This window comes from Homarus americanus, unplaced genomic scaffold (genome assembly GCF_018991925.1).
Source record: "Homarus americanus isolate GMGI-L3 unplaced genomic scaffold, GMGI_Hamer_2.0 scaffold32677, whole genome shotgun sequence".
Taxonomy (NCBI): Eukaryota; Metazoa; Arthropoda; class Malacostraca; order Decapoda; family Nephropidae; genus Homarus; species Homarus americanus.
In genome coordinates this window covers 112,218-133,079 of record NW_024757398.1, presented here as the reverse complement: position 1 = coordinate 133,079, position 20,862 = coordinate 112,218, and the positions used below count along the sequence as shown (strand labels likewise).

Sequence of the window (20,862 nt, the reverse complement as noted above, 5' to 3'; positions counted from 1 at the left end):
GCCGTTGTAATTGTTCTTGGTTTTCGTCCTCGAATATTTTCTCGTTGTTTTGGTCGAGCAGATGAAGGACCATGTTAGAGGTGGAACCCATCAGTCGTTTGATCCTCTTCCAGAAGGCAGCAGAGTCGCGGTAGTTGTTTGTTCCATCCCACACCAAGGCGGCTCAGTTTTGTTCGCGGAGACGTTTGCTCTCGTGCTGGATGTCCATCCGTAATTCCCTGTACCGGTGTCTCAGTTCTTGCGTCCACCCTCGGATACTGGCTAGCTGTCTCACGTAAGTAATAAAACTAAAAATAGTTTACTTAGGAACACAAAAGGTTTAGGGAAGTCTTGTTGCTCACTAAGGAAGGTTATCGGCGGTGGTTAACAGAGACTGTGCTGTGTAGAGTTGGGGCTATAAATGAGTCCAGGTCGGTCGGGTGGTCAGCGTCATGTAGTCTCGGTACGGTCCCCTTCACTAGTTCGTTTACAGGGTCTCGTCATGTAGCCTATGTACAATCCCCCTCATTAGTGCGTCATATAATAGGAGATGATAAGGCCAATATTAACACATCCATATCAGTATAGGCTGCTTTTAGCTTGTAAACTTGAGAGAATGGGTACCTGGGCAGAAGAACTCCTTACTGCCTGCACTGTGCACGGCGTACCAGAGTTAGATTTAGGTGGCCATTACTTTCCAAAACCTACATCTGGAATAGCAGAGGGATGGAGCCCAAGGAAGGGCAGGATAAGTGCGTGCTCTAGCGTCTCTCACTCACCACAAATAGGCTTTTCAGCAAGCTCCAAAGCCTCTATTTTGGGTTCTGGGTGTTTCTGTTCATGGTTTTCTGGTTGCGTGTACATGTTCACGGTTTTCTGGTTCTGGGTATTCCTGTTCATAGGTTTCTGGTTCTGGGTATTCCTGTTCATAGGTTTCTGGTTCTCGGTGTTCTTGTTCGCAGTTTTCTGGTTCTCGGTGTTCTTGTTCTTGTTTGTTCTTTCACGTTTTCCTCATTAGTAATGTCGATGCAGGGAACGAATTAGCTAACAGTGATCAGAAAGAAGTGAGAATCGAAGTAGAACTTAATATCAGTCGCAGGAAAATTCCATTAAAGTCCTAGATTTCAGAAGGGCAAACTTTGATATGTTGAAAAGGCAACTGAGAGAAGGGGTATTACGCTTGGGGGTGAATTACATGACCTCATGGGAAGTGGTAAATAACATGACTTCACACAATGTACCCACAGAAGGCAACCTCACTTTACCTGGTGACCTAACAATGATAATCTCACAAAATATGACTGCTGAGGGTGACCTGACCACGAGACATGAGGTTAACGAGTTCCATACAAATTTGAATAATGAGTTACTTAAAGCACAAAGGCAGAATATACCATACAGAAAACTCAAATTAAACAACAATGACCCCAAAAAGGAAAATACGTAGTTAAAGAATATTACTGGACAAAGGAAAGCTATACAGTAGGTAGGAGAATAAATCGTGGTGAAGTTTACCTCCAAGATTATTATAAAATATTGGCCAGTAGTGTTACGACAGAGATAATAAATGCAAAAAGGAATAATGAACTGAAGGTAGCAAGGGAGGCAAAGTCAAGCTCTCAGGGATTCTTTCAAATGAATCAGAATAAAACACGAGACAAGATTAGACCAATACGCACAGATATCGGCGAACTAACTGTTAACGACAGAGAAATGAGCAATACTCTGAAGAGATATTTTTCACCAGATCTCACAACCGAAAATTTAAACATGTTACCCGAGGCACCGACTATATACAGATAGTGAAGAAAATAGATTAAGCGAGTTAGTAGCGACTAGTAATGAATAGATAAACTAAAACCTATTAAGTTGTCAGGTCCCGACGAGATATTCGTCAGAGTCTCAAAGGAACGAAAGGAAGAACTAAGTATGCCCCTAGCAAACCCGTTTAACATGTCATTAAAAACGGGTGTAGTACCAGAATCCAGGAGGATGCGAATGTGATACAGATTTTCAAGAAGGGGGATAGATCACTATCCTCTAACTACCGTCCAATTAGTTTAACATCAATTGTAGACAAATTACTGGAAGCAATAATTTCAAACTCAATTCGAAATCACCTCGAAACACACAAAGTGATCAATGATTCCCAGCATGGCTTCACAAGTGGGCATTCATGTCTGGCAAATTAATTATCATTCTTTTCAACAGTTTTCGAATCAGTGGATGACGGAGTATGCTGTGGTTTACCTCGACTTTAGCAAAGCCATCGACAGGGTCCCCCATGAAAGACTAATACGTAAACTGGAGGCCCAAGTAATTGGAGATGTTCTAAATTAGATTCGGGCGTGGTTAGAAGAGAGATAACAGGGATTCAGTATTGTTGGCACCAAATTCGATTCGGGTAACGTTACTAATGGAGTATCCCAAGATTCAATACTTGGACCATTACTATTCAGCATATACATAAACTACATAGATTTAAGCATACACATCAACTTAAGTAAATTTGCTGACGACACTGAAATAGGGCGTGTAATTAAATCTGACGAGGACTCCGGAAACTTACAAGGATATAAAAAAAAAATTCGCATGGTCTGAAAAATGGAAGATGAAATTTAATGTGGACAAATGTAAAGTACTTAGCCTACGAGATGTAAACAGAGAAAGCAGATATCAGATGAGCAACGTTGATATAGAGAAATACGACTGTGAGAAAGATTTAGGGAAATGATAAGTAGGAATTTTAAGTCAAGAAAACAATGCGTATTTGCTCGAAACAAGGGTAACAAAGTACTTGGATTCATACAAAGGAGTGTTAGTTACAAGACAAGCGAGGTCATCATGAAACTATATATTGGACTTGTGAAACCTCACTTGGATTTTGCAGTTCAGTTTTGGTCACCATACTACAGAATGAATATTGAATTCCTAGAAAGCATACAGAGGAGGATGACAAGACTAATCCCAGGCATTAGAAACCTTAAGTATAGAAACAGATAAACGCGCTCTGAGTGAGGGGTGATATGATCTAGATATATAAATGGAAGTCAGGGTTAAACAAAAGTGATATAACAAAGGTACTCAAACTATCCAACCAGGAGCGAACTCGTGCTAAGGAGCAAGATAGGTAAACATTGGTTTGAAAATAGGGTATTGGATGAGTGGAACAAGTTACCGAAGTTCATCATTAACTCGAACACGCTGGATACCTTCAAACATAGGTTGGATGGATATATGAGCGACAGGGGTTGGGTGTAAACGGAACAGTCCAGTATGGGCCAATAGGCCCGCTGCAGATTCCTACATTCTTATGTTCTTATACTGACAGTTCTTTACATTCTATATATTACAATATATGACAGACATATTACTATCTCTGGCTGCTAAGGATTATTTAATGATGAAATATGCAGGCAAAATGATGGTGTAGCTAAAGCCTTTCTCTGTTTCCACGAAGCAAAGTGACTCAGTGTTTACCCTCCAGGAGTTACCCTTTTATGTACAAACGATATGTCGGTGATACATTTCTTATATTTGAGTTTATTGACCAAATTCTCATTTTTTTAGTATACGGGAACTCCAGACATAACAATATACATTACACTTCAGGACATGAGAAAAAATTAACCATTTCAGAGATACACGACGAGCAGTCAGGGAACACATTTGTACGTCGATTTAGAGAAAACCTTGAGGAATAAGCACCAAGTTCCTGTCCCTCATACCTGTCCAGCACAAAAGGAACATATCCATCTGAGTCAGCAGGATTTATAACAGCTGCTCAGATTATCTCAGACTTCATCTTGAACTGTATACAAACCCTTTAGAAATACAAACTCTCAATGTCCCCAACTAAATTTGGTTGATGATCACTTAAGTTAACATTTGTCTAAATTACGTCAGTCATACACTCAACTAGCCACTGCAAGTAAAGCCATCGTTTACTTTACTATTCAGCATAAAGACTCTCATAGCTGTGGCCTCAAAAAAAAAGTTATCAAGTCGTTACAAGAATTTTATCATAATCAGATCGTGAGTTGATCAAAGAAAACGGCAACTGAGGGTCACAAGTTTACTGTTTCTCACTGGTATATAATATACTTGTTGGTATATAATGTACTTGTTGGTATATAAAGTTCTTATTGGTATATAATGTACTTGTTGGTATATAATATACTTGTTGGTATATAATATACTTGTTGGTATATAATGTACTTGTTGGTATAGAAAGTTCTTATTGGTATATAATGTACTTGTTGGTATATAATATACTTGTTGGTATATAATATACTTGTTGGTATATAATGTACTTGTTGGTATAGAAAGTTCTTATTGGTATATAATGTACTTGTTGGTATATAATATACTTGTTGGTATATAATGTACTTGTTGGTATATAATGTACTTGTTGGTATATAATATACTTGTTGGTATATAATATACTTGTTGGTATATAATGTACTTGTTGGTACTATATAATATACTTGTTGGTATATAATGTACTTGTTGGTATATAAAGTTCTTATTGGTATATAATGTACTTGTTGGTATATAATATACTTGTTGGTATATAATATACTTGTTGGTATATAATGTACTTGTTGGTATATAAAGTTCTTATTGGTATATAATGTACTTGTTGGTATATAATATACTTGTTGGTATATAATGTACTTGTTGGTATATAATGTACTTGTTGGTATATAATGTACTTGTTGGTATATAATATACTTGTTGGTATATAATGTACTTGTTGGAATATAATGTACTTGTTGGTATATAATATACTTGTTGGTATATAATATACTTGTTGGTATATAATGTACTTGTTGGTATATAAAGTTCTTATTGGTATATAATGTACTTGTTGGTATATAATATACTTGTTGGTATATAATGTACTTGTTGGCATAAAAAGTTCTTATTGGTATATAATGTACTTGTTGGTATATAATATACTTGTTGGTATATAATATACTTGTTGGTATATAATGTACTTGTTGGTATATAAAGTTCTTATTGGTATATAATGTACTTGTTGGTATATAATATACTTGTTGGTATATAATGTACTTGTTGGTATATAAAGTTCTTATTGGTATATAATGTACTTGTTGGTATATAATATACTTGTTGGTATATAATATACTTGTTGGTATATAATGTACTTGTTGGTATATAATATACTTGTATATAATGTACTTGTTGGTATATAATACTTGTTGGTATATAATGTACTTATTGGTATATAATGTACTTGTTGGTATATAATATACTTGTTGGTATATAATGTACTTGTTGGTACTATACTTGTTGGTATATAATGTTCTTATTGGTATATAAAGTTCTTATTGGTATATAATGTACTTGTTGGTATATAATATACTTGTTGGTATATAATGTACTTGTTGGTATACAATATACTTGTTGGTATATAAAGTTCTTATTGGTATATAAAGTTCTTATTGGTATATAATGTACTTGTTGGTATATAATATACTTGTTGGTATACAATATACTTGTTGGTATATAAAGTTCTTATTGGTATATAAAGTTCTTATTGGTATATAATGTACTTGTTGGTATATAATGTACTTGTTGGTATATAATGTACTTGTTGGTATATAATATACTTGTTGGTATATAATGTACTTGTTGGTATATAATATACTTGTTGGTATATAAAGTTCTTATTGGTATATAAAGTTCTTATTGGTATATAATGTACTTGTTGGTATATAATATACTTGTTGGTATATAATGTACTTGTTGGTATATAATGTACTTGTTGGTATATATTGTACTTGTTGGTATATAATGTATTTGTTGGTATACAATATACTTGTTGGTATATAAAGTTCTTATTGGTATATAATGTACTTGTTGCTATATAATGTACTTGCCTATTTTTGTATTTTATCTTCACTATTAGGTTCATAGTTTCTGTTGCTACATAATATTTTTATCTGTACTGTAAGCTAAAGTATAAATCTTAACTCTTAATATTTCAACGCTAGTGTTGAAATTTTCCAATACAGATTATCCTAAGGCGCTTATAGTAATGCATCAATGTTGTGACTGATTCTGTTTGTCAAGAGGAGTTAATATAACGGTATATTCATCTCTCTTTCTCACAGGGCACTGGAGTGTAGCTGGGACCCGGACACAGCCACGGCCCTGGCCCGCCTCTGTATCGTGACAGGCCAGTTGGACCAAGCCCAGACCCTGCTGGCTCGCGTCACCCTGGGCCACCCTGGCCACATACCTGCCAGGGTTCATATGGTCAGTGTCTAGGGAAGTACTGCACAGTGAGAGAGTTGATAGGATACCGTAGTAGTACGTAGTACATGAAGGAAGTAACCCAGAGAATAATTTGACAATAGAGTTGAGGAAGTACACATATGGTGTACAGTACATACTGTACAATAAAAGTTGGGGAAGTACACTAAGAGTGTACACTACATACTGTACTGTTCTGTACTGTACAATAAGAGTTGGGAAAGTTAGTTGGGTAAAGACCATGGGTATGGTCAGTGTCAGGACACATACACGGAGAATGTACAGTTGAGGATAAAATTATCTGATCCCTTGGCAACATCTGGCATCCATATATTTGGTTTATATCTAACAACTCTGACTTCCATTGCCTATTATGTTGGCACCACCAAGCCACTCTTGTTACAAATAACATAAATATGAAGAAAATATCACGCTATAATTCCAATCCCCTTCACCCATGAACCTTAAATACATGTACAGTCGGGCACAACAGTTCACTCCCCGTGAAACTGAGTCACGGGAATGAGTCTCTAAAGTGACTTACCCTGACTGTTTCATCTCATTTGGGGTCGATGCTGCTTCATTTTTAGGGGGAACAACCTTTTAACCCCGAATCATTATGTACTAAAATTTGGGGAACCACAAAGAGAATGTACACACCAAGTACACAGAGGGGAGGAAGTACACAGAGAAAATGAGTGTCGATTTTTTGTCGGGGATGAGCTCACCCAGGCACAGGTAACCAACTCACATCGGGGCCTGAGGGGGGAGGGCAATTGAGGCCCTGTAATTGTGTGTAAATGAGGCAGAATGTCAGATCAGCAACTGTAGGTGATGTAATTATATAAAAATAATGTATGTAGCTCACATGTATAACAAATATTTACTGACTATTAGATAGAAGTTGATACAGGAGTGAGGTTAGGAAGTGTTGAATGAAGAAGAGAGAGAGAGAGAGAGAGAGAGAGAGCAACATTACAGTGTCATAGGACTCTCCCCTCACCCAACACAGCGCAGGTCAAACTACAGCAGAAGAAGTACCTGGCGACCGAGGAGATCCTACAGAAAGTCTTGCAGGATTCCCCCAGGCACAGGGAAGCCCTCTATCACCTCTCCCTCCTGTACACCACTACTAACCGCTCGCAGGAGGCGACGGAAGCGGCTGCTTCGGCTGCCAAGGCGTGTAGTGAACCGCGTGGACTGTGTGCGTTACTACACGCTCACCACGCAGACCTGCTCCACACTCTCAGTCTGATGGATGATGCTGTTACGGTGGGTGGTGAGGAGTGGTGGGGAGTGGTGGGGAGGAGTGGTGAGGAGTGGTGGGGAGTGGTGGGGAGTGGTGGGGAGGGGGGAGGGGGGAGGATTGGTGGGGGGGTGGTGAGGAGGTGGGAGGGTGGGGAGGAGTGGTGGGAGGTGGGGTGGGGGTGGTTGGGGGTGGTGGGGGTTGTGGTGGGGAGGGTGGGGGGGAGGGGGGGGGTGTGGTGGGGAGGAGGTGGGGGGAGGAGGGGGGTGGGGGGTGGGGGAGGAGGTGTGGGGGAGGAGTGGGAGGAGGTGGTGGTGGGAGGGGGGAGGAGTGGTGGGGAGGAGTGGTGAGGAGGGTGGTGAGTGGGAGGAGGGGAGGAGTGGGGGAGGAGCCAGGGAGAGTTGGGGAGGATGGGAAGGAGGAGTGGGGGAGGTGGGGAGGATGGTGAAGAGGAGTGGTGGGAGGTTGGGAGTGGGGGAGGAGGTGGGAGGGTGGGAGGAGGGTGGGGAGGGTGTGGAGGAGGAGGAATGGTGGCAGGATATGGAGGAGGAGGGTGAGGAGTGGTGGCTAGTGGTGGAGAAGGAGGAGGATGGAGGATGGAGGCTGGGGGGAGGGTGGGAGGATGGTGAGGATGGTGGGAAGGAGTGGTGGGGAGTGGTGAGGAGGTGGGGGAGGGTGAGGAGGAGGGTCGGGGAGGAGGAGGTGGTGGGAGGAGTGGTGGGGAATGGTGGGGAGTGGGGAGGATGGGGAGGAGTGGGGAAGAGTGGTGGGGAGTGGTAGGGAGGATGGGGAGGAGGAGGGTGGGGAATGGGGAGGAGGTGGTGGGAGGAGGAGGGGGGGGAGGAGTGGGGAGGAGGGGAGAGGTAGGGAGTGGTAGGGGAGGAAAACTGGTGGGGAGGAATGGTGGGGAGGTGGGAGGAGTGGTGGGAAGTGGGAGGAGGGAGAGGGGGAGGGGGGAATGGTGGGTAGGATATGGAGGAGGAGGGTGGAGGAGTGGGTGGTGGGGAGAAGTTGGGGAGGATGGTGAGAAGGAGGCCAGGAGTGCTGGGGAGGAGGGTGGAGGATGGTGAGGATGAGTGGTGGGGGAGGAGTGGGGAGTGGTCGGGAAGAGTGGTGGGGAGGGTGAGGAGGAGTGGTCGGGGAGGTGGGAAGTGGTGGGGAGGGTGGGGGAAGAGGGGGGAGGGGGGGATGGTGGTGGAGTGGGGAGGAGGAGGATGGGGAGGAGGATGGGGGGGTGGTGGGGGAGGGGGGAGGAGGGAGGAGGAGGAGGGGAGGAGGGTGGGGAGGAGTGGTGGGGAGGGGGAGGGTAGGGAGAATGGTGGGGAAAAACTGGTGGGGAGGAATGGGTTGGGAGGGTCGGGAGGAGTGGTGGGAAGTGGGGAGGAGGTGGGGGGGGGAGGAGGGAGGGAATGGTGGGTAGGATATGGAGGAGGAGGGTGGAGTGGTGGCTAGTGGTGGGGAGAAGGAGGGAGGATGGTGAGAAGGAGTGCTGTGGAGGCTGGGGAGGAGTGGGTGGAGGATGGGAGGATAGGGAGGAGGTGGGAGTGGTCGGGTGGTGGGGTGGGTGAGGAGGAGGAGGGAGGAGTGGTGGGAAGTGGTGGGGAGGTGGTGGGGATGGTGGGGGTAGGGAGGATGGGGAGGAGGAGGGTGGGGAGGGTGGGGAGGATAGTGAGGAGTGGTGGGGAGTGGAGGGAGGAGTTGTGGGGAGGAATGGCGGGGAGCAAGGAGGAAGGATGGTGGGGAAGACTGGTGGGGAGGAGTGGTGGGGAGGGGTGGTGGGGAGGATGGTGGGGAGGAGGGTAGGGAGTGGTAGGGAGGATGGTGGGGAAGACTGGTGGGGAGGAGGTGGGAGGAGGGTGGGAGAGGTGGGGAGTGGTAGGGAGAATGGTGGGGAAGTCTGGGGGAGGAGTGGTAGGGAGTGGTAGGGATGGATGATGGTGGGGAGGACTGGTGGGGGAGGAGTGGGGGGAGTGGTCGGGAGGGTGGTGGGAGTGGTGGGAGGAGTGGGGGAGTGGTGAGGAGTGGTGGGAAGTGGTGGGGAGGAGTGGTGGGGAATGGTGGGGAGTGGTAGGGAGGATGGTGGGGAGGAGTGGTAGGGAGTGGTGGGGAGGTTGGTGGAGAGGAATGGTGGGAAGTGGTGGGGAGGAGTGGTGGTGGAGAGTGGTGGGGAGGATTTTGATTTTTGATTTTGCCGCTTACAGCGGCTACTTTATTGTGCACCCCACACTTATCCTGTGAGCGGTAACACAAAAGGATTACAGAGTAGAGTTTACAAAGGGTCATAATAATTAACCCCCGTTGTCAGGATATTATGGCACTGAATGTTACACAGTATTTCAATTACATTATTTGTTTAGTTCTATACATAAAGGGTAACTTATTCACAACTGCGTGAGTACAGGCGTGTGAGGCAGTATGTCTGGCCTCACACTTTGTTATTCACATTTACGTGAGAAGTATTCAAGCACATTGTGAATTTGGTTCTGTACATGAGAATTGATATAGTTACTAAGTGCAAAAAAGTGGATACAATCTTAATATGTCGGCTATCTTGCCATTAGAGATGAAGTGTTGTGCCATTTCACACACAGTGTGCTTGGACCTGTCCCTAAAAGGTTCTATCTTCACACAGTCGAGGACGTAGTGTTCAAGTGTGTGGCCATATGTATGGCCACACACTTTACATTTAGTTTTGTTTACATCTGCTTGAGGAACATACTGCCAAAGGTACTTATATCCTAACCTTAATCTAGCGGTTACAACATCTTGTAATCTAATGATCTTGTTACTTGCTCCATATACATGTTTCACTTGATACATCTCATCATGGTAACCTATGGATCGACTAGTGCCTGTTTGTACTAGTCTACTTGCGTCAAACTCATCAATAAGTTCTCTCCTAATTACAGTTTTAAGGGTTCTTTTTGACAGACCCAAATTGTATTCAACGGTGTCTTTGTTAGACGCGAGTTTGGCGAGGGCATCAACTCTGTCATTTTTTATGAGGCCTATGTGAGAGGGGATCCACAACAGTTTGACCTTGACACCCCGGTCAACACGGCTCGCATATTTGTGTCTGGCTTCAGAGACAAGAGCGTGACAACCTGAGTCGAGGGTACCAAGGGCAAGAAGTGAGGATAGAGAGTCAGTGATGATGAGACTGTCGGTAACAGTGGTTTCAATGAATTTAATAGTTGTGAGTATGGCAACTAATTCAGTTTGTAGAGTGGATGCCCAGTTGTTAATTCTAACTCCTTTCTCAATTCTATTACCGTCAGGTTGAGTCGCAACAATAGCACTTCCAGCCCTCCCATAGGCGGTGTTTAGAGATCCATCAGTGTAGATGGTCTGTGTGATATTATCATCAGTCTGTAGAGTGTGTATGTGTTCAAGAGCTCTCAATTTGGCAGTGTGTTGGAGATAAATGCTTTGTATAATTAATTTTTTAGGCGGATTCGCCGGTATTGTGATATCGAAGGGAACTGTCCGCCAGGGTGGCAGGAAGCGCTGTTGTGTCTCAACTTTGTACAGGTGATCTAGTCCAAACATCTTCATATGTGCAGCTGTAGTTTGGATCCATTTAGACTCAGTAGTCCCATGGTTCATACATTCTAGCAATTTTAAGGAAACAATGTTATCAGGATCACCACGCAGAAGCCTCAGGGCTATCATGAGGTTGACTTCAATTATTCTGTCTTTAACACTGGGTATACCTAGTTCTTTCCTCATATTAAGTACTTTAGTGCTCATGGGACATCCTAGGATAATTCTGAGGGCTTTATTTTGCATTTTCCCGAGCTTGTCAACGCCTTTCCCGTCACGAATGACCAGGGCTGGTGCGTGGTAATCTATCAGAGATCTTTTATAGCCTAGGTACATTGTTTTAACAATTCTAATATTAGCACCATAGTGCGGGCTGTACCCCGCTACACTTCTAAGAGCTCTCAGTCTGTCAGCACATTGGCGGGTTAGCTGTTGTATGGCAGGTAGGGTACAAGGGACGGAAACACCAAGATATTTAAAAGAAGAAACATAGTCAATAGTGTTGTTACCTATCTTGAACTTGGCGGGGCCGCGTTTGCGGTTACCAGCTTGTTTGTTGAACACCTTAGTTTTCTCAGTGATATAATAAGACCGAGGTTCTCACAGGCTGCGTATACATGGTTCAGGGTGGTTTGCATTTCACGATGAGTTTTAGTATGTATAAGAATATCATCAGCATAGCTGATTGAGATATTGCTGGGGTTGTCTGGTATTAAATTTAATAATGCATTCATAAGAACATTGAACAAAGTGGGGCTAAGTACTCCACCTTGAGGGGTACCAAGTTGCATATCTTTAACTTCACTTTTGTAACCCTGAAACAATGCAGCAGCCCTTCTGTTGGTTAGGTAACCACTTATCCAGTGTAACAGCCTACCTCCTATATCCATTTTGGCTAGTTCGTACAATATCAGTTGCCTATTGGCAATATCAAATGCAGCTTTTAGGTCAAGAAATGTGGTGTATCTGTGCCTTTCATCACCATGCACAGTTAGGAATGTGGTGATGCAATTATGTACACCTTTACCATGGGTGAAGCCTTTTATGTTAGGAGACATGTGTTCTCTGATTCTATATAAGAGTCTACCAAGAACCATCCTCTCAAAGGTTTTACACAGGCAGCTGGTTAGTGATATGGGACGAAAAGCATCAGGCTGTCCTGGTTTCGGTATTGGTACAACAATACTGCTGGAGGCGGGGAGTGGTGGTGGGGAGTGGTCGGGAGGAGTTGTGGGGAGGAGTGGTGGGGAGTGCTAGGGAGGATGGTGGGGAGGACTGGTAGGGAGGAGTGGTGGGGAGGAGTGGGTGGGGAGGGGGGGGGAGGAGTGGTGGGGGAGTGGGGGGAGGATTGGTGGGGAGTGGGCGGGAGGAATGGTGGGGAGGGTGGGGAGGATGGGAGGAGGATGGGGGAGGATGGTGAGGAGTGGGGAGGAGTGGGGGGGTGGTGAGGAGGGTGGGGAGTGCTGGGGAGGATGGTGGGGAGGACGGGAGGAGGGTGGGGAGGAGTGGTGGGGAGGAGTGGTGGGGAGGAGTGGTGGGGAGGAGTGGTGGGGAGAGGTAGGGGAGGGTAGGGAGAATGGTGGGGACGACTGGTGGGGAGGAGTGGGGGGAGTGGTGGTAGGGAGGATGGTGGGGAGGACTGGTGGGAAGGAGTGGTGGGGAGGAGTGATTTGGAGGAGTGTGGGGTAGGAGTGGTGGGGAGGCTGGGGAGGAGGGAGGATGGTGGGAGGACTGGGGGAGGAGTGGTGGGGAGGAGTGGTGGGTAGGGCTGGGGGGAGGAGTGGGGGAGGAGTGGGGAGGAGTGGTGGGGAGGAGGGTGGGGAGTGGGTGTGGAGGAGTGGTGGTGGGGAAGGATGGCAGGGAGGATGGTTGGGTGAATGGTGAGGACTGGTGATGAGGAGGTGGTGGGGAGTGGTGGGGAAGAGGGGGGGGAGTGTGGGGAGGAGTGGTGGGGGAGTATTGGTGGTGGGAGGAGTGGTGGTGGGGAAGGATGGCAGGGAGGATGGTTGGGTGAATGGTGAGGAATGGTGATGGGGAGGGGGGAGTGGTAGGATGGATGGTGGGGAGGAGTGGTGGGGATTGGTGGGGAGGAGTGGTGGTGAGTTGTGGGGAAGAGTGGTGGGGTGGCGAGTGGTGGGGAGGATGGGGAGGAGGGGGGAGGAGTGGTGGGGAGGAGTGGTGGGAGGAGGGTGGGTAGGGCTGGGGAGGAGTGGGGGGGAGGAGTGGTGGGAGGAGGGTGGGGAGGAGTGGTGGGGAGTGGTGTGGAGGTGTGGTGGTGGGGGAAGGATGGCAGGAGGATGGTTGGGGTGAATGGTGAGGACTGGTGATGAGGAGGAGTGGTGGGGAGTGGTGGGGAAGAGTGGGGGAGGAGGGTGGGGAGGAGTGGTGGGGGAGTATTGGTGGGGGGGTGGGGAGGAGTGGTGGTGGGGAAGGATGGCAGGGAGGATGGTTGGGTGAATGAGGATTGGTGATGGGGAGGAGTGGTGGGGAGTGGTAGGATGGATGGTGGGAGGAGTGGTGGGGATTGGTGGGGAGGAGTGGTGGTGAGTTGTGGGGAAGAGTGGTGGGGAGTGGTGGCGAGTGGTGGGGGAGGATGGTGGGGAGGAGGGGGAGGAGTGGTGGGGAGGGTGGGGGGAGTGGTGGGAAGGAGGGGAGGGGTGGAGGAGTGAGGAGTGGTGGGGAGGAGCAGTGGGGAGCAGGAAGGATGGTCGGGAGGAGTGGGTGGGGAGGAGGGGGAGGGGAGGGTGGTGGGGGAACAGTGGTGGGGGAGTTGTAGGAGTGGAGAGAGTGGTGGGGAGGAGGTGGGGAGGAGTGGAGGAGGAGTGGTGGGGAGGATGGGAAGAAGGCTAGGGGAGGCAGTGGGGGGGAGTGAGGATGGGGGAGGCTAGGAGGAGTAGGGTGGAGAGTGTGGGGAGTGATGGGGAGGAGTGCTGGGGAGAGTGGTGTGGAGATAGTGGTGGAGAGGAGGTGGGAAGTAGTGGTGGGCAGGAGGGAAGGAGTGGTGGGGAGTAGCAGAGGAGTGTGAAGATGATGGAAAGGAGGAGAAGTGGGGATGAGTAGGAGGATGGTGGGGAGGAGAGGTGAGAAGTGGTGTAGAGGATGGTGGGGAAGGGTTGTAGGGAGGATGGTGGGGAGGATGGTGGGGAAGATGGTGGAGATGAGAGTGAGAAGAGGTGGAGAGGATGGTGGGGAGGAGCAGTGGGGAAGACGGGGAGGAGTGGTGGGGAGGACGGTGAGGAGTGGTGGGGAGGGGTGGTGGGAAGGAGGTGGTGGGGACATACAGTATTTTTACTCAACTATTTACTTAATTAATAATCTCGCAAAATAAGTAAAAGTTTTAATACAAATTAGTTTCTGTCGACAAAAATTAAAATAAAATTGTTAAATTTACATGATAATCATATTTACTGTGATAAGATATCATATCTCTGACCTGAAGGATATATATATATATATATATATATATATATATATATATATATATATATATATATATATATATATATATATATATATATATATATATATATATATATATATATATATATATATATATATATGCTGATAACCACAAGGAAAAAGAAAACACGAAGTTCACAAGCGCTTTCGTATAATTCGCATCTTCAGGGGTGAGTACAGACTAAGGAGAAATACATAACAAGGCAAATATATATACAGGAGAGGAAGGTGAGGTCAAGTCCACAACAGTCAGGTTATTACGTAGTGTCTCATATTTATCTTGTCCATGTCTCTTACTAGGAGATATAGCGTATGCTATATTTTCTGTCTCTTTCTCTTTCTGTCTTACTGAAGAGACATCACACGGTATCTCTCACCTATAGAGATCACAGTGACTGTATGGTATTGTCTCTATCTCTCTCGTCTTCATACTTCCTTGCTGTTTCATTTCTCTATCTCACCATCTGTCTCTTTGTCTATCTGTTTCTTCCGTCTCAGTCTCTATTTACCTCACCCCCATAATCACACCTTCATCAACTATCTCCTCTTCTATCTTTCACCTTCATCTACTATCTCTCCATCGATCTCTCACCTTCATCTACTATCTCTACTTCTATCAACCTCATCAACTATCTCTCCATCGATCTATCACCTCCATCTACTATCTCTCCATCAGTCTCTCACTTTCATCAACTATCTATCTATCTATCTCTCACCTTCATCTTCTATCTTTCCATCTTTCCCTTACATTCATCAATTCTCTCTACATATTCTCTCACCATCATCTACTATCTCTCCATCTATCTCTCACATTCATCAAATATCTTTCAATCTATCGCTGACCTTCATCTACTATCTCTTCATATATCTCTCACCATTACCAGCTGGCTCACGTCTCTCTATATCTCACAGAGTTACCAGCTGGCTGTTAGGATGGAACCAGGTCTCTCCCGGGCCCACCTGAACCTTGGGGCCATCTACCACACACAGGTACAACTGATACTACTACTACTTTTTATTTAATGGCCTCTAGCCTCCCCTATAGCCATACCTTCGCCGCCATTTTATTACCTTAAAATTAAATATCCTAATACATAAGTAACTATCTTAGCTGTGTTGAGTTAATTGAGCGGCAGATCTATGCGGCATTCAGTGACTGTTGCCTCATAGTCAATATCTGCAACTGTTGTCGGCTTTGGGGCCGATGCTCTCGTTCCCCTGAGGTAGAGCAAAGCCGACCTAAGGAGAGAGAAGGACAGTCGACATCTCATCCAGGCTGTAACATAACATCTGAGCTGCTGCTTCTGTTCGAATTTCACCTCTGCGAGTCTGGCGTAGAAGCATCTTGCACTTGGTCCCATCCCACCAGAGGTTGTGAACACTAGAGGAGTGAAGCTGCCTTGATCAACGTTCTGAATTCTCTCCCCATATGCCCTTATCATGTTGTTCTCGTTCCTCCTGTGTGCAGCATCGAGAGCTAAGTTACAGTGACATGCGGCCATGGGAACAAAAATCCTGATGTCAAAGAAGGCTCGCTGTCCCCGTGTCCAGAATCCTCGAGCACTGACGTCAACACGGGCTTCGTTAGATGTGTTTGAAGTCTTATGTTGGAAAATCTCACCGTCCAATGGAAGGAGGGTTGTTTCTACCCTGACATCACGCCAGATTTCCCTCAACATATTTGCTGTGAAATCCCTTACTTCGTCATGCCTCATGCATATGAATCCCCCTTTCTTGCACACCATGGCGTGATCGACATCATAGCAAGAGCCACACACGGATTGGGAGGGCAAACCTTCAACTGGCCTACCGTGCCTTAGAGCATTGGCATCTGAAAATTCTTGTTTATTGAGACTGAAACCATTTGCCCTTATCGGTAACGTAGTTAACCAGTTCGAGGCGCCCACCTCCTGATCTACAGCTACTTTTTTTTTTCAAATTTTCTGGTACTTGCAGCAACAGTTGCTGCAACTTATCACTTTGGCCATGCTGTCGTTCTGTCATAATGGACCTTCGAATCTTGTTTACTTCATTGGTATCCACCTCCTCTGTTTCGTTTTGAGCTATTATGTGGTCCGTGGGGGTTGCCGTGAGCTTAACTGAGTTTTGATGTTCGGTGGCAGCAATCTCCTCTGGATTGTTCAATCCCATTCCTCCGCTCTTTCTGCTGGGGTTAAGTGAAGATGATTCACTAATTTGGAAATTAAATTGACACTGATAGCTTCTTCCAGAGGGTGGAGGAGGGGTTCGATATCAGGGATAGTGCACATCAGGTAGTTCCAGCGATGCTTGACTCCATGGGTGATACTACTACTTCTACTACTGCTACTACTGCTACTACTACTACTGATCTATATATATATATATATAAAACAAAGAAGTATGTCTGTGTGTTTGTGTGTGGCGTGTATGTTTTTTTGTGTGTCCGCACGAGAATCTCGGAAACTACTTTACTGATCTGTAGTGATGATGGATGGTGTTATGTGTAGTGATGATAATGGATGGTGTTATATGTAGTGATGATGGATGATGTTATATGTAGTGATGATGGATGTTGTTATATGTAGTGATGATGGATGGTGTTATATGTAGTGATGATGGATGGTGTTACAGTATATGTAGTGATGATGGATGATGTTATATGTAGTGATGATGGATGTTGTTATATGTAGTGATGATGGATGGTGTTATATGTAGTGATGATGGATGGTGTTACAGTATATGTAGTGATGATGGATGATGTTATATGTAGTGATGATGGGTGGTGTTATATGTAGTGATGATGATGATGTTATATGTAGTGATGATCTCTCTATATAAAACAAAGAAGTATGTCTGTTTGTTTGTGTGTGGCGTGTATGTTTTGTGTGTATCCGCACGAGAATCTCGGAAACTACTTTACCGATCTGTAGTGATGATGGATGGTGTTATATGTAGTGATGATGATGGATAGTGTTATATGTAGTGATGATGGATGATGTTATATGCAGTGATGATGGATGGTGTTATATGTAGTGATGATGGATGATGTTATATGTAGTGACGATGGGTGGTGTTATATGTAGTAATGATTAGACAATAAGATAATAACAGTTTAATGCTAAAAAAATATACTTTGCTGTACCGTTGTAGTGAAAAACCTGGTGGAACTTACATACACCGTTAATGAACTATTGATGGAAGAAGTTTTGGGGGCTGAACAGTGAGACAATGTGGAGCCTCCTGGAGGGTGGCGTCCTATTGTTACCTAGCAGAATCGCCGCCCTCCGGGCGGCGATTCTGCTAGTTATAATAATAATAATAATTACATATAATAATAATAATAATAATTACATATAATAATAATAATAATAATAATAATAATAATAATAATAATAATAATAATAATAATAATAATAATAATAATAATAATAATGTCCATGTTGACCGTCTCCTCTTATCTCCTCAGGGCCGCTACAGCCTGGCGCTGGACCACTATAGTACTGCTCTCACACACGACCCCACCAACACCCTCCTGCTGGAGAACATGGAGAAGCTCCGCCGGGCTATGGACACCAAGTTCCTGGGACGGTGAAATCTGTGGCAAGAACCGAGTTTATCTTCGGCAGAGTAACGAGGAGAGGTCTTCAGCGCAATGGTATCCACAACAGCAGGAAACGTTTATTCTGATAGTATAGTAACATCGGCTAAGGTGTTCCCTGTCAGTGTGTCTCCGACAAAACACACCAGGATCTTCTCGAACCAACCTTTCTGAGACAGGATAAGCGAGGAGGATTTCTCCAACACGAAGACGTCGTCCATATAAGATGCCGTGTACATAATACGTGGTCAGACAGGTCACGTCACCAAAAACGATAACACCCAGCATATGAGGTCGAGAACCTTCTTTTGTCCAGCGAGGCTTCGTCAGACCAGACAAGGAGCCAACTGCTGGAATTAGTAACTTCTGAAGCCTCTCCAGAGTGACGACGAGGTGATGTTATCTGAAGAAGTGAGGAATCCTGCTGCAGGGTGATACAACTCTCCAGATAAGCGTCTGTGAGGAGGGAGAGGCACGCAACATCTGTACGACGGAGATGCTTACCATAGTAACTAAAAGATGTTCTCCCAGACGCACTTGCGTTCAGAGAGAGAGTCAGTTTGGTCTGGGAGATGGTCATTGTCACACATACAGTCTTGTACAGTAGTTTCTCTTTGTAAACAGAGTATTACATTATACCTCAATATCTCTTAGAGGCCAGCTTTTCCATTTGTTTATCTTGCCCTCTGTGTTACCAACTGCCTCGTCTATTTCTCCCGCCCTCAGAGGTACCATCTATCTCCCTCTCTGTGTTACCAACTGCCTCGTCTATCTCCCGTCCTTACAGGTACCATCTATCCCGCCTATCTATCTCGCCTTCAGAGGAAATATTGTCTATGTAAATGAGTGAGGTTATAATAATTCACATTGAATAAGATCCAAAGCAGCGTAATTACAAACACAAACACCGGATCCCCCAAGGCTCTTAAGTTCACTTTGTACTTAACTAAACTGTAGAGTGTTGATAAGAGGACGTATCTAAGGTAAGGCAGAGTCTTAGTGTAATATCGACGCCATTAAAGCTGTCATTTTTGTCTTAGCTTAAGTGAAATAGATAGATACGTTCTCACATCTCCACTTTTGAGAAAATTTAAACAGACGAATATCTGAGAATCCCAGATACGATTAATGTTTGTATAAATTTAATACAGTCGGCGGATAACCTGAAGATTAGTCACCCCAACATATTTCACCTTATGATTAACTTATCCTAACCTGACCTAACCTAACAAGCACAATCTATCCAAATTTACTCGATCCTAACTTAACCTCACTTATCCTATCCTATCCTCTCCTATCCTAAGTAGTGTTAGGATGTTTAATCATCAGGTAAAATAAGCTGTGGGTGCTAAACAGTAGGTGATCCGAACCCTGATGTTATTACATAGATCCTTACTTGGTATTATGAAGGATATTTTGATATGCTCGGAGGATTTAATGGAGCAGTATGGTCAAAACTCGTATCTTAAGTGAGCCAGATACGTTCTCATATGTTCAGTCAGAACGAAATGTTAAGTGAGAAAGTATGAGAACCTCTTTTTGCGTCTTACGCGACATACGTTCTGAAATCTCAAGCCAAGAAGAAAATTTAGGGTACGAAGCTTTGAAGATCTGATATTGTATAGTATATATGCGTATGATGAAGTGTAAGGGGAGCAGTTGTTGTCGTAGTAGCTGCAGTAGGGGCAGTCGCAGACATTGACTATGAGGCAACAGTCACTGAATGCCGCATAGATCTTCGGCTCAACTAACTCAACGCAGCTAGGGTAGCTCCTTATGTATTAGGATATTTAATATTAAGGTAATAAAATGGTGGCGAAGGTGTGGCTATTGGGGGAGGCTGGGGGCTATTCTAAAAAAAAAGTAGTACTAGTAGTAGTAGTAATAGCGGTCGTCGTCGTCGTCGCCGTAATAGCAGTAGTAGTAGTAGTCGAAGTAGTCATCATCGTCGTCCTCGTAGAAGTAGTCGTAGTCATCGTCGTTGTCGTCGTAGTAGTAGTAGTACTAGATTTAGTAGTGGTCGTCGTCGTCATCGTCGTAGTAGCATTAGTAGAGGTAGTTGTACTGACTCAAAAAACGGCAGAAATAAGTATTTTCTTATAAGACAATAAAATGTGTTTTTGTACATGAGGTTTAATTTACCTCTAATGTTTAAGGGGCATTAACTTCAATCTGGGAAAAATGCTGCTGATAGGTTTTATATGGCAAGGACTGATGTATGGGTTATACTGCCCAATTATGGGGTCACTAATCCTTAACTTACTACTTAACTTAAGGTCGCTGCCACCAGACCCCCTGGACAGTATGTAACTTGTTTATGTAGCTGGCAGAGTAAGCCAGGCATTAGGTTGGGTTTTTCATTGACCAAATTGAGAGTGAAAGGGAGGGTGAAACACTAATCAAGACTTAACTAATTCATTTACTATTGAAATTTGTTTGCATTCTGTCACAAAAGAAAAATAGATGACCTTCACCAGAATAACTACGATTGATTCAGGTGATGACACCACACACAAAATACCCAACCTTCTCCAAATAATTATCAAGGTATCCTCTCTTCATAACAAATCCTTGACCTTATTACCTCGGTCATAATTTCTTACAGTCACATCCCAAAACAATTCATAGGGTAAAAGGACTAACGATTCCTTAGTCCTTACTTCCTCTTTCATTGCTGTTGTCACACACACACACACACACACACACACACACACACACACTACTACTACTACTACTTTGCTGTCATCCGGGAGGGGCAGCAGCAACGTCTATC

The 20,862-nt window shown here is 44.5% G+C and overlaps 1 protein-coding gene across 1 annotated transcript in view; it reads left to right on the top strand.

Moving 5' to 3' along the window:
• Positions 1-19,856, top strand: part of LOC121857460 (protein O-mannosyl-transferase TMTC1-like) — a 78,361-nt gene extending 58,505 nt beyond the window's left edge. Inside the window, exons 13-16 of the mRNA XM_042353512.1 lie at positions 6,120-6,264; positions 7,279-7,533; positions 15,422-15,499; positions 17,958-19,856. Coding sequence (XP_042209446.1) covers positions 6,120-6,264; positions 7,279-7,533; positions 15,422-15,499; positions 17,958-18,083 — 604 coding nt within the window. The 3' untranslated portion in view covers positions 18,084-19,856. The remainder of the gene's footprint in view (positions 1-6,119; positions 6,265-7,278; positions 7,534-15,421; positions 15,500-17,957) is intronic.
• The last annotated feature ends 1,006 nt before the right edge of the window (positions 19,857-20,862 follow it).